At 42.1% G+C, this 24,132-nt stretch overlaps 1 protein-coding gene across 1 annotated transcript in view; it reads left to right on the top strand.

Moving 5' to 3' along the window:
- The window catches only part of FRMPD4 (FERM and PDZ domain containing 4), a 326,800-nt gene extending 306,751 nt beyond the window's left edge, over positions 1 to 20,049 (top strand). The window contains exons 10-17 of the mRNA XM_084841758.1: positions 255 to 391; positions 2,781 to 2,907; positions 4,352 to 4,441; positions 4,819 to 5,001; positions 7,360 to 7,498; positions 8,001 to 9,062; positions 9,373 to 10,656; positions 18,027 to 20,049. Of these exons, the coding sequence (XP_084697884.1) occupies positions 255 to 391; positions 2,781 to 2,907; positions 4,352 to 4,441; positions 4,819 to 5,001; positions 7,360 to 7,498; positions 8,001 to 9,062; positions 9,373 to 10,656; positions 18,027 to 19,366 (4,362 nt within the window). The 3' untranslated portion in view covers positions 19,367 to 20,049. The remainder of the gene's footprint in view (positions 1 to 254; positions 392 to 2,780; positions 2,908 to 4,351; positions 4,442 to 4,818; positions 5,002 to 7,359; positions 7,499 to 8,000; positions 9,063 to 9,372; positions 10,657 to 18,026) is intronic.
- The last annotated feature ends 4,083 nt before the right edge of the window (positions 20,050 to 24,132 follow it).

Below are 24,132 nucleotides of genomic sequence, written 5' to 3'. Positions count from 1 at the left end.
GTACATGGAAAGAGAAGGCAATATTTGATAACTCCATCATAAAAAGCTCCATGTTGTATAGCAACATTTTCATGTGGCTTTATAGGTATTTCTCACTTCATGATCTTCAGGGACTTCTGGACAGCTCATCTGGCAGTCACAGTTCTTGTTAATTATAGGCTTACCTTTTAGAGAAGAATTAGTCATAATGCGGTGTTTACGTTTAGAATCATAGATTTTTGAGCTTGATACTCCCTCTGCTGGTTCTTTGACAGAGCTGTAATGATGTGGTTCAGGAAAGGTTTGGACCTGAGCTCAAATATGATATTGCACTGAGACTGGCTGCATTACAAATGTATATTGCAACTGTGACCACGAAACATACTCAGAAAATCTCTCTCAAGTACATTGAGTAAGTATAGAATGCACATTTCATTATATATGGGGTGGTTAGAATAGTATAAGTCTATTGATATGCAAGCCAAAATTATGTCTGAAATTGATCGAGCTGTGAATGACCAGAAAAATGTGATGCCTTTAATGGCTTATTCAGGAAAACCTCCTAAGGACCTTAACTTTAATGAGCAAATTTGAGTAGTTAAAAGTTAAGTTATATGATTACGTAGTTGTGGATGGTTGCTAAGCATCTTACCACTAGAACTGCTCCACCAGCATCACTTCCTATTTACTGTTTAATTTACCTTTGCTGTTAAAACAACACCACTGCCCTCTACTCACAAGATCACTCAAAATCTAACAGTTAAAGGAATCTGTTCCCTGTTAAAAACAGCATCCACGTTATTGTAGCAAGTATCTGTTTTATTTTTACATTTATACACAGCACACCAAAGAGGATTACAGAACAATGTACATAAAAAATCAACCATTCAATACAATAAAACCAACATAAAATCTAAACTTCAGTACAATAAAATTGAGAGGCGTAAAAGCTATTTCAACCAGCTAAAAATACACACTGAAATTAAAAATGTCTGGGTGAATAAAAAGATCTTGGCACGGCACCAAAAAGAGTGCAACACTGGCATCAGGTGAACTTCCCACAGAGTGCAATCCAAAGTCAGGGCACCAACACAGAAAAGGCTCTCCCTTTTGTAGCTGATAAACATACTTATCTTATAGAAGGAATATGTAGAAAGGCCTCCTCTGATTATCTGATTGCATGGGCTGGTTCTTATGGGAGGAGGCATACCTTCATATTAACATGTATACTGTCATGCACAAAGTGGAGATTTACAAGGATTCCTATTAGGCAGCTGTTCCCATCAAACTAATCCTTAAATCCTCAAAAAGAGAAGTATCTCTCTCCAGTCATCATGCGGTACATGTCTAACCCCATCCCATGCAGTCTTTCAGTATTCCTCTTGACAAAATACTCAGTGGTTTGATGTAATATGTCAATAGGGCTGCCACTGAGATTCCAATAGCTGATAAGGCAGAAGCATCACTTGCACACCCAATGCTGCCTTATTTACGTTATTACTAGCAAACGGACCTGCCGTCCCATGGGTAGGAATAGCCGTTATATTGATATGGTGAAGGCTACAAGCAAATCTAGTTTCGTTTTTAGGTCAGTAAGTTTAGTTTTTAATGATATTAATTGGCAATCTCTGTTTTTATGGATTTTATTGAAAAATGTTCTTATGGTTTTTTTATTGTACCCACTTTGTGTGGTTTTTATTTTCTATGCCACCTTGAGAGGGTTCCACCCTTAAGGAAGGCCTAGAAATAGTTTGAGAGAGAGAGAGAGAGAGAGAGATTTACTCATCTGTCTGTGTTGGACACATTGTGCCTGCCCTGTCTGAGTGAAGTCATGTTTGCTGGCATCCCTATCATGGCCCTACTGTGGTGCACCCTGATAGCTCCCTGAGAAAGGGGTCTGTCCATTCCATTCTGGGGACTGCTCTGCAGCAGGGGAGAAGGAGCAGGCATAGAGCTCTGTCCCTCAGCCTACTAAATAGTTCGATACAGTGAATCTTTCAAGCAAACCAACAGAGCTGTTGGCGAGCTGGATGTATTGTGCCTGCCATGTCTGAATGAAACCATGCCCACTGTCAACTCTAGGCACAGTCCCTGCCATGGTACATCCCTGTAGCCCCTAAAGGGAGGGCTCTGTCCACTACATCCCCCTGAGGGGGGGGGCTGCCCTGGGGGGGGGGATCTTCATGACAACAGAATGAGAAGCATGTTGGAATATTACCCAGATTTTCATGGAATCAGCTTTGGTCCATCAGGGACACACAAAGCAAGATAAGCCTAGCATACTGTACCTTTAAAATCTGGTTTTCAGGGATCACACAGTGCTTGAAAGGAACATACTTCTGGGTGGGATGGGGGGAGTAGAACTGAAAGTCATCAAACTGGCAGGGGCTGCTCAACCAATGAGAGAGGCTTCTTTCCCACCCCTGTCCAGGCTCCCCCCTGCTCTTATGAATGGAGAGCAGGTAAATTTCCATGTGTGCAGATTTCCCTGAAGAAGCCAAAATCCCCAGTTCTCGAGTATAGCATCTGAAGGCTCCCCCTGAGAGCTTCCCCCCACCCCAATTTTACCCCATTCCAGCACATTTCTGTGGCGTTATTGCTCCCACCCGATTTTTCCCCATGTGTGCACTTTTGCCTTGAGAAGTCAAAATCCCCAATTCTCGATAACAGCTTCCGTAATAGTGTCCATATGCACCCAAGGGGCTTCACCATGTAACCTTGCTTGCTCAGCCTTGTGGATACCAGTTTGTATAGGTAATTGTCAGAGAAATGTGAAATTAAAGGTATGCCTTATATTGCAGAAAAGAATGGGGACTGGAGACTTTTCTTCCATCTGCTGTACTGCAGAGCATGAAAGAAAAGAACATAAAGAAAGCACTTTCGCACCTTGTCAAAGCAAATCAAAACCTAGTTCCTCCGGGTAAAAAGGTAATGCATTTGCATCTTAATAGGAATATATTTTCATAATCAGTACAGCTGCATCCAGAAGAGAGAATTTAAAGTCAGTGCTTTAGACAAGTAAGTGGTAAATCTATTTTTCAGAGATTTGCCAGGCTATACAGTGTACAGTGCATATTGCCATATTTCAAGAACAATTAAAATAATTAATTTAACAAAACCATTATTTTATCTTGAGAATGATGGGAATTGCTATTTAACCACAAAAGCAAGGCTTTTTCCCTCTTGCTGCATTCGTTTTGCTTCTACATCTCATAACAAAATTGCTGTAAAATTGCTTTCTCTTTTCTGAATTGTATTAACTTTGGAGTCTTCCATACCACATATCTTTCTCATCATGCAATCCATTGATTTCTGTGATACCGTTCAGTGCGGTATCCCAATACAATGATTCACCTTTGACATTAGTGTACATGGGATTCTGGCTTCTTGAGACTCATTTCGAATTGGATATATTTGAAATTTTCTTCGTACGTTAAGACACAGTTTTAAGTTCCATTAATTCAATTGCAGTGTGAGATATAAGCATCTATTTAGCTCTCTCCCACTGAAATTATTGGGGCTTCAAATGCATGAATTAGGCTGGATCATATCTTACGTTTTTAGGCCCCACTGAAGACCCAGTTTGTCAAAAGGTGGATATAAGTGTAGAAGATAAAAGAAGTTAATTTTTCACATCAGCAGGCCTGGTGTTAGCACTTGGCAGGGTTGGGCAAATGCTGGGGCCCCATAGCGCTCACTGGGGCTGATGTCACCAACATCCCTTTAAAAAGACATTTTACAAGGGCAGTGGTGCTTACCCTAGCACTGTGGAGAGAAGCCCTGGGTGAGAGGCTGCAGCCACCATCATCTTTGTGTCCTCAGAATGCCTCTGGGCCCTGCAGTGCTGGGGCCCAGAGGCATGCTGGGAGAAAGGAAGATGGTGGTGGCTGCTGCAGCCACCTCACCTGGCACTTCTCTCCGAGCACCAGACTGAATGCTGCTGCTTGGCCGAGTAAGATTCCCAGGGGAGCGGGCTGAGGGCAGTGGCAGCGACAGGTGGTGGTGTTGAGAAGAAAAGCACCAGGTGAAATGCCTGCAGCAAGTTCTGCCATCTTCGTTTCCCTTCAGTGAACAATGGTTGATCTGAGGAGTTCAGACCCATTTTCTACTAGAGCAGCTGTAGTGTTGAAGCACTGCTGCTTGATACAGATTGGACTACATCTGACGGAAACCAATAAGACTTTAATTTGAAAATCTCAAAATAATTACTGCCTTCAGGAAGTTTTCTAAGGAATGACTTACCTATGGACTCTGACCTCTTATTGCCAGTCTTCTTAGGCTGTGTAGTCAAATTCTAATCAGTCTAGTTAATGATATTCACCACAGCATCTTACCTTCATAATCATTTTGGGTTCCCCCTGCTTAACTTCAGCTATCTGCTCTGCAAGCCAAGGTGCACTATCTCAAGTTTCTCAGTGATCTACGACTATATGGGGGCCGTGTATTCAAAGCAACGTTAATGGTAGGCTCTTTTTTTGTTGTTTCTTTTATTTTGCCAAATATTCTGCAACTGGCTAATTAATGGGATAATTAATTAATTAATTGCACCACAACTAATATTGAACTGAATTATGCAGTGGCTCTAATACTGCTTCAAGGAGACTCATTTTAATCACCTGCATTATTATTATAGTTATCATCCTTTAGTACCAAGTCTATAAGATTATGAAAATCTTAAAGACTTCTGTTCTTTAAGACGTGTAGTTATGTGATGTACAACTTGGTTAAGATGGATAATATGGATTTAATACAATGTATTTAGTGGAAGCAAACTGATTTAACCCCATACGCATTTCCGTGCTGTGTGAAAAATTCTTCTTTTTTGCCTCCTTGTTGCAGCAGGGAGAAAAGCGTTCTGAGGTGACATTGTTAGTGGGACCACGATATGGCATCAGCCATGTAATAAACACCAAAACAAATCTGGTAGCCCTACTGGCAGATTTCAGTCATGTGAACAGAATCGAGATGTTTACAGAGGATGAAACTATTGTTAGAGTTGAGCTTCATGTGCTAGATGTAAAAGTAAGTTGAATGTTGATTTGTCTGAATTGTTTCAATAAGGTTCTCACTCTATATTGTAAGAATCCAAAAGGAGTTCAATAAACTCTTCAGTTTTGGTGGTTCATCAGGTTCAGTATCAGGTCTAATTTAATTAGCCCTTGTTCTCATTTTCTCAGTTTGTACACTGGAGTAATAGTAATGAAAAGCACACTATGAGATTGTAAAGATGCTTAGTTTGACTTTTACCCTCTGATAAAAAATTCACCACCAAAATTACATTACTGCTTTGAAGAATATTTGTTTATTACTTAATATTGATTTTCAGTTTCAGTCCTTATAGATATTTTGTGAAAGAAGTGGCCAATAATGGTTTATTTGTGCAAGACTCCAAAAATAATAAATAGTTATTACCTTGTGATTTTGAAACTATCTTGAAAACATTCTTCTCTGCATGTCTTTCAGAAAATTCAGTATCAACAAACCTTTTCCAGATATTTCAAAATAAAATGCACCCTGCAATTTCTAAACAGTCAAGCTAACTAGGATTAATTTACCTCATTTTGTCAACTAATACTAATGTTTTCCTTGACTGCTTTGAAGAAACTGACTGGCAGTATGCCAAAGCTGTTATAAATTCTTCACAAAGTGAAGGATTGCTTTGAAGCAAAACACTTTGACCAAAAGTGAAGAGAAAATGTGTTTTTCACCTGATCTAATATAGTACATGCTTTACTATTGCATGAATGACACAGAGCCAAGAATAATTGAAGCTTTTTTCACTTCATATCAGCATGATATCTAACCTTGGGAGATTTCAAAAAGGCAGCTAATCCCATATACCTTATTGGGTCATTAGGTGTGCTCTTCTCATTTAAGGGATGCCCAGTGTCGGTACCCATGTCATATACCTATTCCTTGTGTCATGCGCCTACTAGTCTCTCACAGATTCTGATGAAATGTAGTGATGACCAATTAACGCGGAGTTGGTGAACACAGAGATACTTTGCTCAGCAACCATTCCGAAAGTTGTTCCCCCTCTCCTTTCACAATTGGGTCAGAACAAACCTGAGCCATATATGAGTGAGATACATGATAGCGCTCTTCCAAGTCTGGGGGATTCTTTTAAGAATAGACCCTATTTGCCTCAATGGGCAATTCTCCCTAGGAAAATGAATAACCATAATTTCAGCTGTTCATTGTAGAATATATTAATTGGAACACCTCTGGATTTGTTTTAAGACTATGTCTGTATGTTCCAAGTGGAAGTCAGAAGATCTGTTGTACCCAGAAAACAAGAGAAAGTGAGGCATATCAGGGTCTAACACAGACAAACACCTCCCCAGACTCCTGAGGGATCCCACAATGCAGCTGTGTATCAGCCTGGAGCCTGTTTTTAACTGGTCTATGAAACTGCATCAGGGGCAGAGCACAGCAAGCCTTAAAGTAGGACACACATACACCCAGAAGATGAGGTAGGGTTTCCATCTGCTGGAATCTCTGAAGCTATTGGTAGTCCCTTCAGGAGCTGATGGCATAAGATCTCCACCTCGGCTTCCACAATCCTACTTAGTCATGAACTCATGAAGATCTTAAAAGGAGGGAGTGTCCTAACTCAGTTTTCTCAGAATGTTGGTGGTTCTTACCTTCCAAATAAATTTCCCAACTGGTAATATCAAAACAGTACAGTCTAGAATCCAGATCCAGTGCTTGTCAAAGTGAAGACTTTGCAGTTCCTACCCCTCCGGTAACAGTGTGGGACTTTATTAGCAACCAACGGAGGAAAATGATTTCTCTTATTCTATACAGCAGCAGTAATGAAACAAAGCAATAAATCGTCCCTGTAGCTTACATTGTTAATCTTGAAAATGCATTTGAGTCCCCCTCATTTGTGAAAAGGGTATGATGAATACACCACTGTTTTATTATAGCTCTCATTGTGTGTTTTTAGAACATGGCTTTCTTTGGTAATGTGCATTACTGAATTGTTTTTCACAAAAACAGCACAAAGTGCAAAATAAAGTATTAGCTCCCATCAAGGAAAAAGTAATAGTCTCCATATTTGGCAGCAGTAGTCTCAAAGTGTATTACTTTTATCAATATATTACATATATTAGCGAAGATATGCAAATACCATTTTTTTAAACCTATCATTTACCCTATACGTGTCTCTCAAATTCATAGAAATCCTATGGAACCTAATGTGACTTCCTTCTGAATAAATATGTTTAGGTTTATGCTGTCCATTTAATTACATTTAGGAGATTTGCTTACTGCAAGTAGAATTTTTTCCTAAATGTCCTAAATCTGGTGTATTTTATTCTCTCCAAGTTAACAGACTTGTCTTCGTGATGTAATGACTTTGTTGTCTTTTTTGCTTAGCCAATCATTTTGTTAATGGAATCATCAGATGCCATGAATCTTGCCTGTTTAACAGCTGGATACTATAGACTTCTAGTTGATTCCAGGCGCTCAATATTTAACATGGCCAGCAAGAAAAATGGTGGAAGCCATGAAGCAGGTAATGAATACTTATAATGCAATCAACATTCAAATATGCAAAATAATGTACCAGTTTACTTTTTAGGTAAGCTTTTCTTCCTGTCAGTTGAGAGCACTCTGAAATTAAAAGCATGTACTTCTATAAATCTGATTTGCAAAATCAAGATTTTAAAGGTGGCATGTTGAACTGGAGAATGTCCTCAGATTCATATCAATTCCCTTCTTTGACTCTGTGTCAGCCCAAGCAGAATTCTACATTTCAGTTATTATGCTGCAAATGGGTTTAGTTTTTTATTTGTTCTCGCTATAAATCACTATAGGAATTCACTATGTGAGGTATAAAGAATAGATAAGGAGCAGCGAAGGACAGACATCTGTTAGAAAGTTATCCCAAGGTTATATGAAGAGGATGAACCTAAAAATATGGATGTTTAAGAATAACAGATAATTTAATCTGAAGTATCCCAATGGCATAAACTGATTTGACAATTCCCTTTTCCCCCCCATGTATAAATTTTTAGGGATTGAAACTAAGGGGAAGCAAAACCTCCATGGATCGGAGTGGAACTGTGTAGCGAAAACTTCTACATTCCCAGCAGAAGGAGAGCAGGAGACCCACATGTTTGTAGATTCAAAACAGAAAACTGCAGAAGCCTGTGACAGCACCTTATGTCCAAAAGAACACAGGCACCTATACATAGAGAATGTTTATAGTTCAAGTGGGATTGATCAGCAGCTGGCCAAACAAAGTGACTCTGTAGAGACAGAAGAAAACCGAAATTTAAACCAGCAAACTGTGCTATCATACTCAGGAGGATTGGAATCAAGCAAGAAAATACAAGGATCTCCAAGAGCTGCAAAAGTATCCTTTATATTTGGAGATCACAATTTGGATGGTATTAATCCCCAAACTCTTGGCTATGAAAGACTATTGGATGAAAGTCCAGAAGCATTAGAAAAGCAAAGAGCTCTTTATATAAGCCATGCCAATGACATTAAGGGTTTGGAGCTCTCTCCAGATGCTGACAGCATCCAGTTTGCTGCTAATTCTGTTTATGCAGGCTTAAATGATGGGAAAATATTTGGAGCTGCAGAGGGAATAGAAGAGCCTTTGCTGCATGATATTTGCTATGCAGAGAACACAGATGATGCTGAAGATGAAGATGAAGCAAGCTGTGAGGAGGACATTATGGTAGGAGAAATCAATAGGCCTGCTCTTCTCAGCCTTTCAGGTTCTAGTGATGACATCATAGACTTGACATCACTCCCACCTCCAGAAGGCGATGATAATGAAGATGACTTCCTGTTGCATTCTCTAAACATGGCCATTGCTGCTCCTCCACCTGGATTCAGAGATAGCTCTGATGAAGAAGACTCACAGAATCACACAATACAGTATAGAGAAGACAAGGAGGAAGCCAATGACATAGGGAGTGGTGATATTCCAGTGTCACTTATTGATGCTGTCCCTGCTAATACTGAAGGCAAATGTGAAAGGGGACTAGATGATGCTGTGGTTTCTACTCTTCAAGCACTGGAGGCCTTGGCTGCTTCTGAGGACCAACAGACGAATGACAATTCAGGTTCTTTCACCACTGTTACATTTATTCATTGAAACAAATCATACCATTTCATCCATTTTTACCATTTAGCCTTTTCACCATTAGCCTTTTTGGAAACATTTCATTGTTGTTGTTATTATTTTTTGCCATCACCTATACATACCGTATGATAGAACTCCCATTATGTTAAGTTGCCTTTCTTGGAAACTATGCAATATGTGAATCAGTATTCTAGAATCATTTTTAAGCTTACTAAACCCATTTTCTTATCAGTATGTTGACGTGCCTGACATGGTTTCATTAATTGGCTCTTATTCTTTGTGGCATACAGGTGTAGCCATCTTGAGAGCATATAGCCCTGAATCTTCATCAGATTCTGGCAATGAGACTAACTCTTCCGAAATGACTGAAAGTTCTGAATTGGCCACAGCACAGAAACTGACTGAAAATGCCACACGCATGTTTTTGCCCGCTAATGAAGGTCACCAACCACTTTCGGAACCACAGGCCGAATTCTCCATCACCAAGAATCAGGCTGGAGGGCTGCTAATGAAATCCTTACAGTCCTCAGCTAAGCAGCAAGTTACAGAACTACAGTCAAAAGCTGTGCCTTCAAAGCAGATTCTCCATTCAGATAACATGGAGATGGAACCAGAAACCATGGAAACAAAATCTGTTACTGAATATTTTAGCAAGCTGCACATGGGGTCTGCGGTATATTCTTGCACTACTAAACGGAAAAGTAAGGTGACTGATGCGGGAGGGAAAATGACTCCGGATGCAAATGCTGTTATGAAAAAACAGCCGGGGGCTAAGAAATCAGAAACTGATGAGCAAAGGGGTAAAATCAGTACTCTTTCCTCGAGAGAGGGTCAACGCATAAGCACTTTTAATGTGGAGAGAACTGCCTTTCGCAAGGATGGCCAAAGATGGTATGTTGCTTCAGAAGAGGGAGCAGTGGAGAAACCAAATTTGGAGGCAGTGAATGGAAAGACAATTCCAAGAGTTTCCAGTCTTGGGAAAACAGAGATGGACTGTAAAGATGACATGTATCCAGAGATTGATCACAGTGGTGTTTTAGGACATGAGCCAGATGAACATTTTGTGTCAGATGTGACTACTCTGTCTTCACCCAAAGACCGAAATGACTCTGAAGATGCTGATTTGTCTGTGGACGATCGCCTCTCAAAGCTTCCAGAAGCAGAGCAGAGTGTGACTAGATTATGCGAGTATCACTTAGCTAAGCGCATGTCATCCTTGCAGAGCGAAGGCCATTTTTCCCTGCAAAGTTCACAGTGCTCTTCGGTGGATGCAGGATGCAGTACAGGCAGCAGCACATGTGGAACCCCGGTCGAATCTCCTCTTTGTACCTCTGACACTAAGCACATTATGCCTGACTTAACAGGGAAAAGCATCAGCTATCTTCCAGCAGATGAAAGAGCGGCCATGCTTCCCAACCACGGAGCAACATACAAGGAGCTGCACCAGCAGCCGGAAACTGTGTGCCACAGAATGGCTGTTCCCGTTATGCATTCTGCAGGGAATTCTGCTGACCCGCTGTTTGGCAGTTTGAGAGACGGATGTCACAGGATTCCCAAGATTAAAGAAACTACAGGTACGGCAGCATCACAGCAATGATCTGAATATGTATGAAAATCATGGGTGCCATCTAAAACCATTAAAGTAAGCTGGAGCGCCCCAAGCGTTAAGGTGTTGACCTTTGGACTATTTCACACACTCACTAATATAGAAATCCCATCTGTACAGTGGAGCACAGACCTTTGTGCAAACCCACAATACATACGTTATCTGCATTCAGTCACACATTCGTATCTCTGATTTCTAATCTCCTTGCATCTTGGATGTGAGGAAGCAAGTGGTACATATGTATGCCTGAAACAAAATTTCCAGGGCAATACTTTGATTCGAAAATACTGCAACAGCAAGCTGGAATGTGTGTGCTCTGTATCACTATTGGTAGCCACGAGAGAGGGAGAGTGGAAGCGAGAGAGCACTTTGTGGCAAGGCTGTCCCTGAAGCCAGAAAGCCATTGAGGGGGATATTAAGGTAACTGTCAGAGCTGGCTTTATGTGGGTGGAGAGAAGCAAATGCAGAGAAGTAAGTAAGGCAAAAGTGAGTCTGCAGACAGTATTACTAGGTCTCTCACAGCACAATCCTATGCGTGTCTATTCAGTATCAAACCGCATTGATATTCCTAGGTAAGTGTGTCTAGGATTGCAGCCTAACTTGCTCAGACTGGGAGGGGGGATAACTTTTCCTCCTGGTGGACCCCTTTAGGTGGGTTCTCCTGGAAAAGAATTTATGATAGGCTGCCACCACTCAGGATGAACTTCCTGACACACTCGAGTCTGTGCAGCTGCTTGGGGAGTTTCTGAGCCCTAGGAAAAAAGGAAAAGAAGGTGCTTTGGACTTCCCTTCCCAAAGCCCAGAAACAGAGAGCTCACCAAAACCCTTTACAAAATCTTAGACCACCAGTGAGAGATTTGTAACCATGCGGTTTTTCACATGGGGAAGAGTTCAGTGATAAATCCCTTTTAAAACAACACCGCCAAATGTCCAAAGGTAAGGAGGAGTTTATTTAGCGGGGGAAGAGAAACAAGGCGCATGTGCCGAAGTGGGTGGGTGGACCAGGGGAGAGGAATCGGGGAAGGCAACAATCACACATTTGTTGTTGTTCAGTCGTTCAGTCGTGTCCGACTCTTCGTGACCCCATGGACCATAGCACGCCAGGCCTTCCTGTCCTCCGCTCTCTCCCGGAATGTGCTCAAGTCCATATTCATTGCATCCGTGATGCTATCTAGCCATCTCATCCTGTGCCGTCCCCTTCTCCTTTACCTTCAGTCTTTCCCAGCATCAGGGTCTTTTCCAGAGAGTTTTCTCTTCACATTAGGTGGCCAAAATATTTGAGCTTCAGCTTCAGGATCTGTCCTTCCAATGAGCACTCAGGGTTGATTTCCTTTAGGACTGACTGATTTGACCTCTTTGCAGTCCAGGGGACTTGTAAGAGTCTTCTCCAGCACCACAGTTCGAAAACATCAATTCTTCGGTGCTCAGCCTTCCTTATAGTCCACCTCTCACAGCCATACGTTACTACTGGGAAAATCATAGCTTTGATTATGCGGACTTTTGTCGGCAAAGTGATGTCTCTGCTTCTTACTATGCTGCCTAGGTTTGCCATAGCTTTCCTCCCAAGGAGCAAGCGTCTTTTAATTTCATGGCTACAGTCACCGTCTGCGGTGATCTTGGAGCCCAAGAAAATAAAATCTGTCACTGCTTCCATTTCTTCCCCTTCTATATGCCAAGAAGTGATGGGGCCAGATGCCATGATCTTAGTTTTTTTTAATGTTGAGTTTCAAACCAGCTTTTGCACTCTCCTCTTTCACCCTCAACAAGAGGCTCTTTAGATCCTCTTTGCTTTCTGCCATTAGGGTGGTATCATCTGCGTATCTGAGGTTGTTGATAATTCTCCCAGCAATCTTAATTCCGACCTCTGATTCATCCAACCCGGCATTTCTCATGATGTACTCTGCATATAAGTTAAATAAGCAGGGTGACAATATGCAGCTTTGTCGTACTCCTTCCCCAATTTTGAACCACTCGGTTGTTCCATGTCTAGTTCTTACTGTTGCTTCTTGACCCTCATACAGGTTTCTCAGGAGACAGGTAAGGTGGTCTGGTACCCCCATCTCTTTCAGAATTTGCCACAGTTTGTTGTGATCCACACAATCAAAGACTTTAGCGTAGTCAATGAAGCAGAAGTAGACATTTTTCTGGAATTCTCTTGCTTTCTCCATGATTCAGTGAAAGTTGGCGATTTGATCTCTAGTTCCTCTGCCTCTTCAAAACCCAGCTTGTACTTCCGGTAGTTCTCGGTTCGATTTTGAGCATCACCTTGCTGGCATGTGAAATGAGCGCAATTGTACGGTAGTTTGAACAGTCTTTGGTGTTGCCCTTCTTTGGAATTGGAATGTAAACTGACCTTTTCCAGTCTTGTGGCCATTGTTGAGTGTTCCAAATTTGTTGGCATATCGAGTGCAGCACTTTAACAGCATCATCATTTAGGATTTTAAATAGCTCAGCTGGAATACTGTCATCTCCGCTAGCTTTGTTGTTACTAATGCTTCCTAAGGCCCACTTGACTTCACTCTCGAGGATGTCTGGCTCAAGTTCAGTGACCGCACTACCATGGCTATCAGGGACATTCAGATCTTTCCTGTATAGTTCTTCTGTGTATTCTTGCCACCTCTTCTTAATCTCATCTGCTTCTGTTAGGTCCCTGCCTTCTTTGTCCTTTATAATGCCCGTCTTTGCACAAAACGTTCCCTTGAGATCTCCAATTTTCTTGAAGAGATCTCTAGTCTTTCCCATTCTGTTGTTTTCCTCGATTTCTTTGCATTGTTCATTTAAGAAGGCCTTCTTGTCTCTCCTTGCTATTCTCTGGAACTCTGCATTCAGTTGGATATATCTTCCCCTTTCTCCCTTGCTTTTCACTTCCCTTCTTTCCTCAGCTACTTGTAAAGCCTCATCAGACAACCACTTTGCTTTCTTGCATTTCTTTTTCTTTGGGATGGATTGAGTTGCTGCCTCCTGAACAATGTTTCGGACCTCCGTCCATAGTTCCTCAGGCACTCTGTCTATCAGGTCTAATCCCTGAAATCTATTCCTCACCTCCACTGTATATTCATAAGGGATATGATTTAGGTCATACCTGAATGGTTTAGTGGTTTTCCCTACGTTCTTCAATTTAAGCCGAAACTTTGCAACAAGAAGCTCATGACCTGAGCCACAGTCAGCTCCAGGTCTTGTTTTGACTGACTGTATAGAGCTTCTCCATCTTTGGCTGCAAAGGACATAATCAATCTGATTTCAATATTGACCATCTGGTGATGTCCATGTGTAGAGTCGCCTGTTGTGCTGTTGGAAAAGAGTGTTTGCTATGATAACCTGTTCTCTTGGCAAAACTCTATTAGCCTTTGTCCTGCTTCATTTTGTACACCAAGGCCATGCTTGCCTGTTACCCCAGTGATTTCTGGACTTCCTACTTTAGCATTCCAATCCCCTATGATGAAGAGGACATCTTTGTTTGGTGTTAGTTCTAGAAGGTGTTGTAGGTCTTCATAGAACCGATCAACCTCAGCTTCTTTGGCATCAGTGGTTGGGGCAGAGACTTGAATTACTGTGATGTTGAATGGTTTGCCTTGGATTCGTACTGAGATCATTCTATCCTTTCTGAGATTGTACCCCAGTACTGCTTTTCCCACCCTTTTGTTGACTATGAGTGCTACTCCATTTCTTCTAAGGGATTCTTGCCCACAGTAGTAGATACGATGGTCACCTGAATTAAATTCACCCATGCTTGTCCATTTTAGTTCGCTGATTCCCAAGGTGTCGATGTTCAATCTTGCCATCTCATGTTTGACCACCTCCAGCTTACCTTGATTCATTGATCTGACATTCCAGGTTCCTAAACAATATTGTTCTTTACAGCATCGGATTTTCTTTTCACCACCAGACACATCCACAGCTGAGTGTCCTTTCGGGTTTGGCCCAGCCGCTTTACTCTTTCTGGCGCTACTTGGAAATACCCTCTGCTCTTCCCCAGTAGTATATTGGACACCTTCCAATCTGAGGGGCTCATCTTCCAGCATCATCTCTTTTAGCCTTGTGATACGTTCCATGGGGTTTTCTTGGCAAGAATACTGGAGTGGGTTGCCATTTCCTTCTCCAGTGGACCACATTTTGTCAGAACTCTCTGCCATGACCTGTCCGCCTTGAGTGGCCCTGCACGGCATAGCTTATGGCTTCACTGAGTTACGCAAGCCCCTTCGCCAGAACAAGGCAGTGATCCGTGAAGGGGAACAATCACACATACAGAATTCCAAATAGATTTTTTAAAAAGTCATTCTAGCTTATCTAGTCACTTTACCTTTAAAGGGTCATTCTAACTTATCTACTCACTTTACCTATTTAACTAGAGTCTTGGGTCCCAGAGGATATGCCGAATTTATTGCAGAGATGATGGTCTGAGAGACAGAGAGAGAGAGAGAGCATCTGGCTTCCAGTTAGATGTATATAGGAAAACTAGAAGGACTGAGGGAATCTTTTTTATGAGGATCTCTGCTCAGTGAAAGTCAGCCCCTTTGCAAAGACTGATGGTTGGTTCGTCCAATAATGGGATAGCCTCCATTTCAGATTTCTGTGGTCAAATCAGAAAATTACCTAGTGGCTGGACCCACCTTCTTAATGACTGTAACTTACATCTCCAAAAGCCCAAGCTGGTTGGAACCAGTCAGCCTGTTCAACAAAAGGGATTAAGGTTTTGTTTGCATTTTGAAGGACAAAGAAGCGAGATAAGTCTCAAAACTATTGAGGTTGTCCAGCAGGATGCCAACTGACAGGATGCTCTAGGGGCACTGTGGATCTATATCAGAAGTAGGGATTTGCTTTTGCCACACTTGTGAAAAAAACCTGACCCAGAAGTTCTCACTCAGGCCCCGAAGGCCTTTTTCTTGCAGTTTTCTCATTTGGACAGAGCTATGTATTGATTAAAATATTTATAAATTGCCTTTCATTCCTATAAAGTGCCCCCCACCTGCCCTGGTGGAATACAAAACAAAAACAAATTTAACAGTGAACTGGAGCTATTTTAATACTAAGAGAACCAGAGCCAAAACCTTTAAAGTTCCATTGAACTCAGTGAGACTTACTTCTGAGTAGACATGTATAGGATTGCACTGCCCATCTCCTTTTAAGTCCCTGCCTGAAGGCCAAACTACACGATGAATACAGTTCCATGTTTTTTCTCCTATAAGATTGTTTTTTTCTCCAACTGAAAAGCAGCCTCAGAATCTTGGTGCAGAAGAGCAGCCTGTAGAGAGGCTATTTAATGCTTTTCCTTTTCTTCACAAACTTGGTCATATCTTTTCCACACAGGGAGAAAAACATTTTGGGGAGTGTGATTTTGAGTGGAAAAATGGCAGAGAGTGAAAGGATTAAGCGGGACGGGGGGATGCACACACCCTTTCACACCTTGTTGCAGCCTCTGAGGCTGCTTGTTATTGGTTTATTGGTTTGTTCATTTCTTTATTTTAAAAGCAGAATTTTGGGAGAAGTCTATTTAAAATTATTTCTAGGCCAACCTTTAATGGTGGAATCCTCTCACGCTGGCAAAAGAAGAACCCAAATGAATGTGTTGTGTAGTCTTGCCACGATAGCCCACAAGTCCCCAATTCAAGACTCGCTCCAGACTCAGTTCTTGACAGAAAGTACTGAGAGAGACAGAGATTTCTGAAACTTGAGGGCCTATATATGCGATGGGTGTTACTCTGGAGACGTGGGCTGTGCTAACAACAACAGATAGGAAATGATCCTGGGGGTATCCAGTTTACCCCTGACACATGTTCAGTGAACACATAAGGGGAGAGTAGAATTGTCCAGACTAGCCATGTGCAGACTATCTCCCCCCATGCTAATACACATGCTGGCCAAACCCCCTGACAGCCACTTGTTCAGCATCGCTGCAAAGGGGGCTTACCTGAAGTACACATGTGGAGCTCCTCCAGGTGACCCAGAACCCTGGCCAATAAGGGATCTCATTTACATGGAGGAGCCCTACACAAGCACATCCGGACAAGCATAGTGTCTCTTCATGCACTGATGCCACACACGCAGCTGCTGAAGGTGGCTGGCCAGGGTCTATGAGTATGTGGCTAGCCCACATGGTCCCACTGTCTCCCTCACACATGCATTGAGCATGTGGGTTGTGTCTTCTGAGCACCCCTCTTGTATCCCTTTGTGTGTGCTAGATACAGGTGCCGTGCGTGTGTGTGTGCGGGGGCATCACCCACAAATACACCTGCTGGCTCTCCCTAAGTTACTAATAACACCCTCAGCCACAAAGCCTGACTTGCTCAGCCATGTGGCTAGCATTTTCTGTAACAAACTGGTAACAATGGGCAGGATCCAACCGTGCCCTTGTATGGGTGGCCAGGCCTGCTGATCCTGCTGTGCCCGCTGCCCTGCTGCTGGCGGCTGCAATGTAGCGCTTCCGGGGGTAAGCCTTGAAATGAGCTGAAACGCTCATTTCTGGAAGGGGTAGGTTGCTCATTTGGAGGCTTGCCACTGGAAGTGCCAGTGGTAGGGGCACGTGTGCACCGGGACTGGCAGGCCTGACTGCCCATGCAAGGACACGTTTGGATCCTGCCCAATATCAGCTAAAATTCTGGAGAAAATAAGGGTGAAAAAAAACACAATATTTTTAGAGCAGTGGGGAAAGTGCTTTCATTGTACTTATTCCTCTTCATGTTCAAAGTCTGAGAAAAAGCAGTAGCTGCCTGTGATTAGCACTGATTGGCTGGCACCTGTGATGTCATCAAGAAATCATATGACCACCACCCAAACCCTGGAGTAGTTTCTTGATTTTTTTCTTTTAATTAATAAGACAGTGGATGAACAGAGGAACATACATATATAAAACTGATATAAATTGATACTTAAAGGGGGACACCCTCAGACAGGATGTCCCCCTTTAATTTTTTAAGGGGGACATCCTGTCTGAGGCAGAGGGGAAGGTCAAGCCTGGGAACCGAAGTAGTATTTGATTAAATACTATTTATGTGTGCCGTTCAAACTGCAAAGCCAAAAGGAAGCCAGGTTCACACCACAGCTGAAGGACTAGTTGTGAGTGTTCCGTTTTTACACTATGTCAGCCTTTGTCCTGATTGACAAACAACATGTCTGATTTAAAGGTTTGTTTGTTTGCACGGTCTGCGTGTCTCCTGAAAAGACCTATGATTATATCCTGATATATCAACCATGCCTGAAGGTCTAAAAATGAGTATTCATAATAATGTTAAGGATTTATTTTTCAAAAAGTGAATGCTGTGAGACCGAAGTGCTCAGTCACTAAAGGGCTTTCTGAGATGCTTAATTATTCTCTCTGTTCTTCTACTACCCCTAGTGTAGCTTTCACAGAGCCTGTGACTGGAAGACGAGGAGGCTTGCCTTCAGCTTTTCCTAAACAGCCCAGAGCTGATTCCATCATGCTATCATCCCACATTCACTCCGAATCAAAGGTGCCAAGTCAAAATCAAGACTCTTTTGATGTTCCCAAAGTCAGCCAGTCGGGTGGGGTAGCGGTTAGTTTATGGCCATATGATGTGATGGGGGGAAGCCTCAGAACGCCACACAAGAGGACAGTTTTGCGACGTAGCAGCAGTGTCACTGCAGAAACAACAGGCATTGAGATGTTTCTTGAGAAGGAGAAAGCCACAGCCGGTATGTTATGTACAGATGCCACTGAAGCAGATGACTCAAAATCAGAAAAAAGGGGAGAACTTCCTCTGAGCAAAAAGTTATCAAAACGTTATTCTCAAAGCTCTGTGAACATCAGCGTGAGCAGCAGAAGATCTTCCATCTTGAACACCATCCAGAAGGAGCCCAAGCAGTTCAGAACATTGCCCTTACGAAAGCTAGATGCTAGCTACTGGAAATGCCGCAGCCCCTTTAGCTATTGTTTCCTGAAGAGAGGAAATGCTGAAGATGATGAAGATGACGTTGAGCACATGGACAGCACCCGGCTCTCATGCCTCTATCGTCCCGAGATACAGTGCACGGTAGCAGAACTATCTACTCAGCCTTTCTCCCCTGAAAATGAGGAAAAGGAGCAAGAAGGTGTAGAGGCCCCCAGAGATGCAGAAAACAGTCCAAACAGCAACAGCAGTCTTGAAGACGAGGATGGCAAAACTGATACGGATCTCAGCAACATGTCCTTTGATGCACAGATTTCAAGACTTGGTGTCATGAAGGAAAAGAATTATGCGGTGCCTGACGGGTTTCTTGCAGCACAAAAGGATGCCAATGAGCTACTCTGTTTGGTCCGGTCGAGTGTGGGGAAGAGGGAGGATCATCCAGAAACATATGACCTTAAACTTTCTCAGTACAAACAACTGTTATCTGTAGAATCGAGACAGTTGGGAAGTGCCTGCAGGAAAATGGCCATGGCTGAAAAAAGCCCCGAGGAAATGCTTGTAGCTATGACTTCTAGCTTTCAAGTACTCTGTTGCTTAACAGAAGCCTGCATGCGTTTAGTTAAAATCATGAACTCTGAAACACAGCAGGAGGAAATTGTCGCTAAAATAGATGAGGTTGTAATAAACTACATTTGTCTTCTAAAGGCTGCAGAAGCAGTGTCTGGCAAGACCTCCAGTGACTCTAGCATTAAGCTCTTGGCTCGTCACTCGACTACCATGGCCACTATTGTAAGCACACTAACACGTTCTCTTAAAATGCTTTTAAATAAATAAACAGAAGTCACTTCATACTCTACCTTTGCAAAGCCATACATTAAAAGAAAAACCTTTTATTTACTTGTATGTGTATGAACTAATGTTAACAAACACGGCCCTCTGTGTGTATATTTTGTTATTTTATATAAAATAGGTATGAGACTTTGAAATATATATATAAAACTGACAAACTTCTGGCCAGTTCTATCCTCCTGTTTCCTTTATTAAAAAAGATACTGTACAAAAGCATTTGGACATTTGGCTTTTTCATAGTCAACTCTACAGGTGTATGATCTTAACTTCTAAAGACTGCAATGCTAGAGGAATTGCTTCCTTTTCCTCTCCAGGTTTATACTTCGTAACCATACCATTCATGGTTAGAACTAAGAAATGGAATCATAATGTATATAACAGTATTTAATGTTTGAATTATAATTTTTAATAGCAAAAATACATTTTAAATCCCAGAGACTATTATGACAATAGAGATTATATATATAAATATATATATACACACACACACATAATAAATTACTCTTTTGTTCATATTGCTTGCTTGATGCATCTGTTATGTTATTTCTGTGCTGCCATTTGGCCCAAAAAGAACCCCTACAAGGCGGCTCACACAGGTTAATACAAATTCAAAAGTCAAACGATAAAATACAACTTACAAAAGTTTAAGACAGCAATATCTCAGTAACATCTGTAAAAAAAAAAAAAAAAAAAAACCTCACCAAAAACTCAAATCCAAATACATTCCTCCCCTGCCTAAAAGCAAAAGCAGTCTCTGAAATCTGTCAGAAGGGAGCAGGGGTACAAACCTACCCTGGAGGGTGGCTCCCCCATAGGCAGCAGCTTCTTATAAGGGTCCCAGTCAGTGGAGGTGTGGTAGTATGGATGGAAGAATTCACTCCTGATGGTTTCAAACACTTTCTCCCCAGTCCTTTTCTGGGTAGCAAGTCCCCTCATGAAAATAAAGGGAAGTCTGGCTTTCCACCCACATTTACACACTGCTTTTCACTGGGTCTTTTCACCATGCTGTAACTTGAAGCACTAGCCCAGAAATATTTTGGTTAGTGTGTTATGTTCGATCAGGAGTGAGCAGCTTGTGGCCCTCCAGATGTTTTGGCCTGCAACGTCCATGAGCCTTAGCCGGCATAGCCGATGATGAGGGATCCTGGGTGTGGTAGGCCAAAGTGGCCACAAGTTGCCTGCCCCTGTGTTAGATGGTAGGCCATGAGAGCTTGATGTAAGAACACTGTTTCATTTGAGGCAAAAGAATGCAAGACACCCCACCCTTGGTAAACGAAAGCAAAAGCAATGTTACTATGAACAGCAATGTGCATTATATGCAATTGGTCTCTTGAACAATTTGAACAGAATGACTCTTAATTTAATGGTAGGTTTTTCTGGCCACTCCTGATTTTATTACTCCTTTACATTATATTCTGCTATTTTATACTCTTTGATTTGTGCTCCATGCATTTCTGCTCTGCTCTCTTCCAAAATGGGTCAACATAGAGCTTTAACAGGAAGCCAAATAACAATTGCCTAGCAAGTCAGTTTTCCAGTGAAACTGTGGGACTGATAGTAATCAGTGATTTACAGATAAAGCTTGAGAACATGATTACAGAACATGTGCAAAACAATTAGACAAAATAGTCACAACCTTTCATCCAGCTCATGATCAACAAGATCAGGAATGCTGTCGCAGCAGATGTTCTGCACCACAAGGGAGTTAAACTAGATAACATTTGAGATCCGTTCCAACTCCATGATTGTAACTACCTTAATAAAGCATTAGTCAGCCACAGAATACTTGCAGTCTGCATGTACCTTACACTTTTTATCCCAACTTAGTAAGTCTGGATTATTTGTAGCATTAACAAATGTGCCTTCCAAGTTTGGTTCTGACATGCTAGAGGCCATTTTTCTCTTCACATGATGCAGGTATACTACTGAGTAGAAAAATGTGGCTGGGAGCGGTGGAAGAGGGCCCAGTACTCCAGCTATTTCGGTTGATCGACCTGAACTTGTAATAGCCAGCAGAGACTGTGTCAGCACAGATTGTATCAACAAAGATGTTTGAGGATCAGATTAGTTATTTATATGCAAGACTTTTTTGTTGTCTAAAAGCTACCTTATGGTACATGCTTTTCAAGCATTTCTTGACAGCTGGAATCTGTCTTCAAGGTTTTTGGCTTCTCAGGCTATTGCCTAAAGCAGGGCTGCTCAACCTTTAGTTACCAACTATCCACATCAAACTTGCTTGTGTTTTTACTTTCAGGAGGTTACCAAAGACGTAGCTGCTGCATTTCAATGAACTTTTGTGACTAAACAAAAGTATTAGTACTATAAAATATTGCTTTAAAATAAAATGGAGGACTTTAATGACTTCTGTCTTGTGAACACTCATATTTTCAAAATTCTTTGCATCCAAGAAGCAAGAAAGCCAACATAATTTTTTTTTTTTTTTTGAGAGGGGGGCGTATGTATATTGTTCCATTGGGACTTGACGATTGCAGGGCAAGTGGACATGGGCAGGCCAAGTTAGGTCAGGTCAAGTCTCTTAAGCAGGGAATTTAGGGCTCTGGACAGCTCCCAGTGGGTCCTGCTGGCTGGAGTTTTCTCTTCTATTGCAAGCAGCTATAGAGGAATGTTGTCTCTGGAGAGCTGAAACCATCTGAAGCCTTATGTAGGCTGACAAGGCCTGTACTATAGCTGGCCCTGACTTTCGGGAGGAGCCAGCTGTGTTTTTTAAAGGGTCTCACTTGATTTTGTATCGGTTGACTTCTATGAGGTTGGGAAGATGGAGGTACTGTTGGGGATTCATGTCCTGAGTGAGAAGATGATGGTAGGGCCACATTCTTCAGCCCAAAGAACATGGGAGAAGGTACTGGAGGTTCTCCCTGGATGGAGCAGCCTGTATTCATCTTCTCCTGTGTCTTTTTCAGAGTATTGCAGAATTGTGGAGAGACCATGACTGTGTATGTGAGTATGTGTGTAGTTGCAGGGTCAGGTTTGAGTATTATGAGAATGTTGATTAGATTAAATATAATGCCATATTCATGGTGAAATTAATGGATGACCAACTGGTATTTATGGGCCAGAGCAGGATCTATCTATCTATCTATCTATCTATCTATCTATCTATCTACCTACTTACCTATCTATCATTTTTGTGTTTATTGATATCCTGTCTTTCTTCCTCAAGAGCTCAAGGCAGCACACATGGTTTCCCTCTTTCATCCGCACAACAACCTTGTAAGGTAGGTTAGGCTGAGAGTGAGTGATTGGCCCAAAATCACCCAGTAGGCTTTACAGCTGAGTGGGGCAATGAATTGGCTAATAGCTGTTCTTACAGTATTATAAAACCTGATTACGTATGACAATATTGGAATATGCCACAAAATACACTTTCTAGCTCTCTAGACTCATATGGAGGGTCAAGTGGCTCCTGAGATGCTGTCCATCTCTGAGGCAGCCTAACTCTTGAGCCTAATAATCTGTAATCTACATAGTTCGATGTGGAACCAATGCAGATACAAACAGTGTAATATGTTTTTCTGTCACCATTCAAAGCACAGCAATGTCTGTATCATTAATTTGCATCTTTTTCTACTTCCAAGACTAACCACATTGGTTGTGATCCAACGGTGTGCATATATCACCCAACCAGATCAGCTGAAATTGTTTCAGTCACTAGTTTGTCAGGAAATGGGATGTGTGGGGACAAAATCCAGCTATTCTTCCTCCAAAACAGCTGTTCAGCACTATTTATATAGTAGGGCTGCTTGAGCACAGCTCCAGCATCTGGATCGGTCTGGAAAACACACACAGCACATATTTGTATGTGCAGTTCCCTCTCCTCCTAGGGATAAATGTGCAGAAACCTGCTTCCATGCAGATGCCTCCTAATGGGATCAGGTCAGTTGTATGGAACAAGTCTCATTGACTTGTTTGTGCATAAGTTTAGTAAAGTTGGCAACCCAAGAATGTAAGAGTTTAACAAGGCTGTGTTTTAGTTAAAAGCTATAAATTACCATATATTATGATCAGAGTGGAAGGAAGATGGGATATAGTTAACACTGTATTTCAGGGAATTGAAACGAGCTAGACTCGCAGGGTTAACATTGCACGTGGAAAAATTACAAGAGTTGATGATCTGCTAGTGGCTGCACAAATTCTAGCAGAACAACTAGCACAGGCAACACCTAGCCTAATGAAGTCATAATGAGTTGTGGAACGCCTTGCAGAACACCTTGTTTCTGTACAACATTGGTGTTTCCCTGTGGGCAATAAGGATGCCCTGACAGAGCACTCCGCAACACTGAATTAATGGAGTTACGCTCTGCTTATGGAGATCACAGGGTGTGCTTTGGAGCCCATTAAATCTTTGGTTTGGGAAAGGCACCCACAATCCTGTAGATTAGGGGTGGAGAATGTGTGGCCCTCCAGATGTTGTTGGAGTGCAATTCCCATCAGCCCTAGCCAGCATAGTCCAATGTCAGAGGCAGTATGCCTATGTACATCAGTTGCTGGGGAACATGGGTGGGAGGGTGCTGTTGCACTCGTGTCCTCTTTGTGGGTTTCCTGTTGACAACTGGTTGGCCACTGTGTGAACAGAATGCTGGACTAGATGGACCCTTGGTCTGATCCAGCATGGCTCTTACGTTCGTTTAGTCAACAGTGAGGGATCATGGGAGTTACAATCCAGCAACACCTAGAGGGCCACACATTTCAGTGATGGCACTCCTAGATAGATATGTTCAAGCTTTACTTTA

This window comes from Heloderma suspectum, chromosome 3, assembly GCF_057233095.1.
Source record: "Heloderma suspectum isolate Gila_16-S chromosome 3, 16-S_ref, whole genome shotgun sequence".
Classification (NCBI taxonomy): Eukaryota; Metazoa; Chordata; class Lepidosauria; order Squamata; family Helodermatidae; genus Heloderma; species Heloderma suspectum.
Note: the sequence above shows the minus strand (reverse complement) of the source record. Positions and strands in the feature narration are given on the sequence as shown.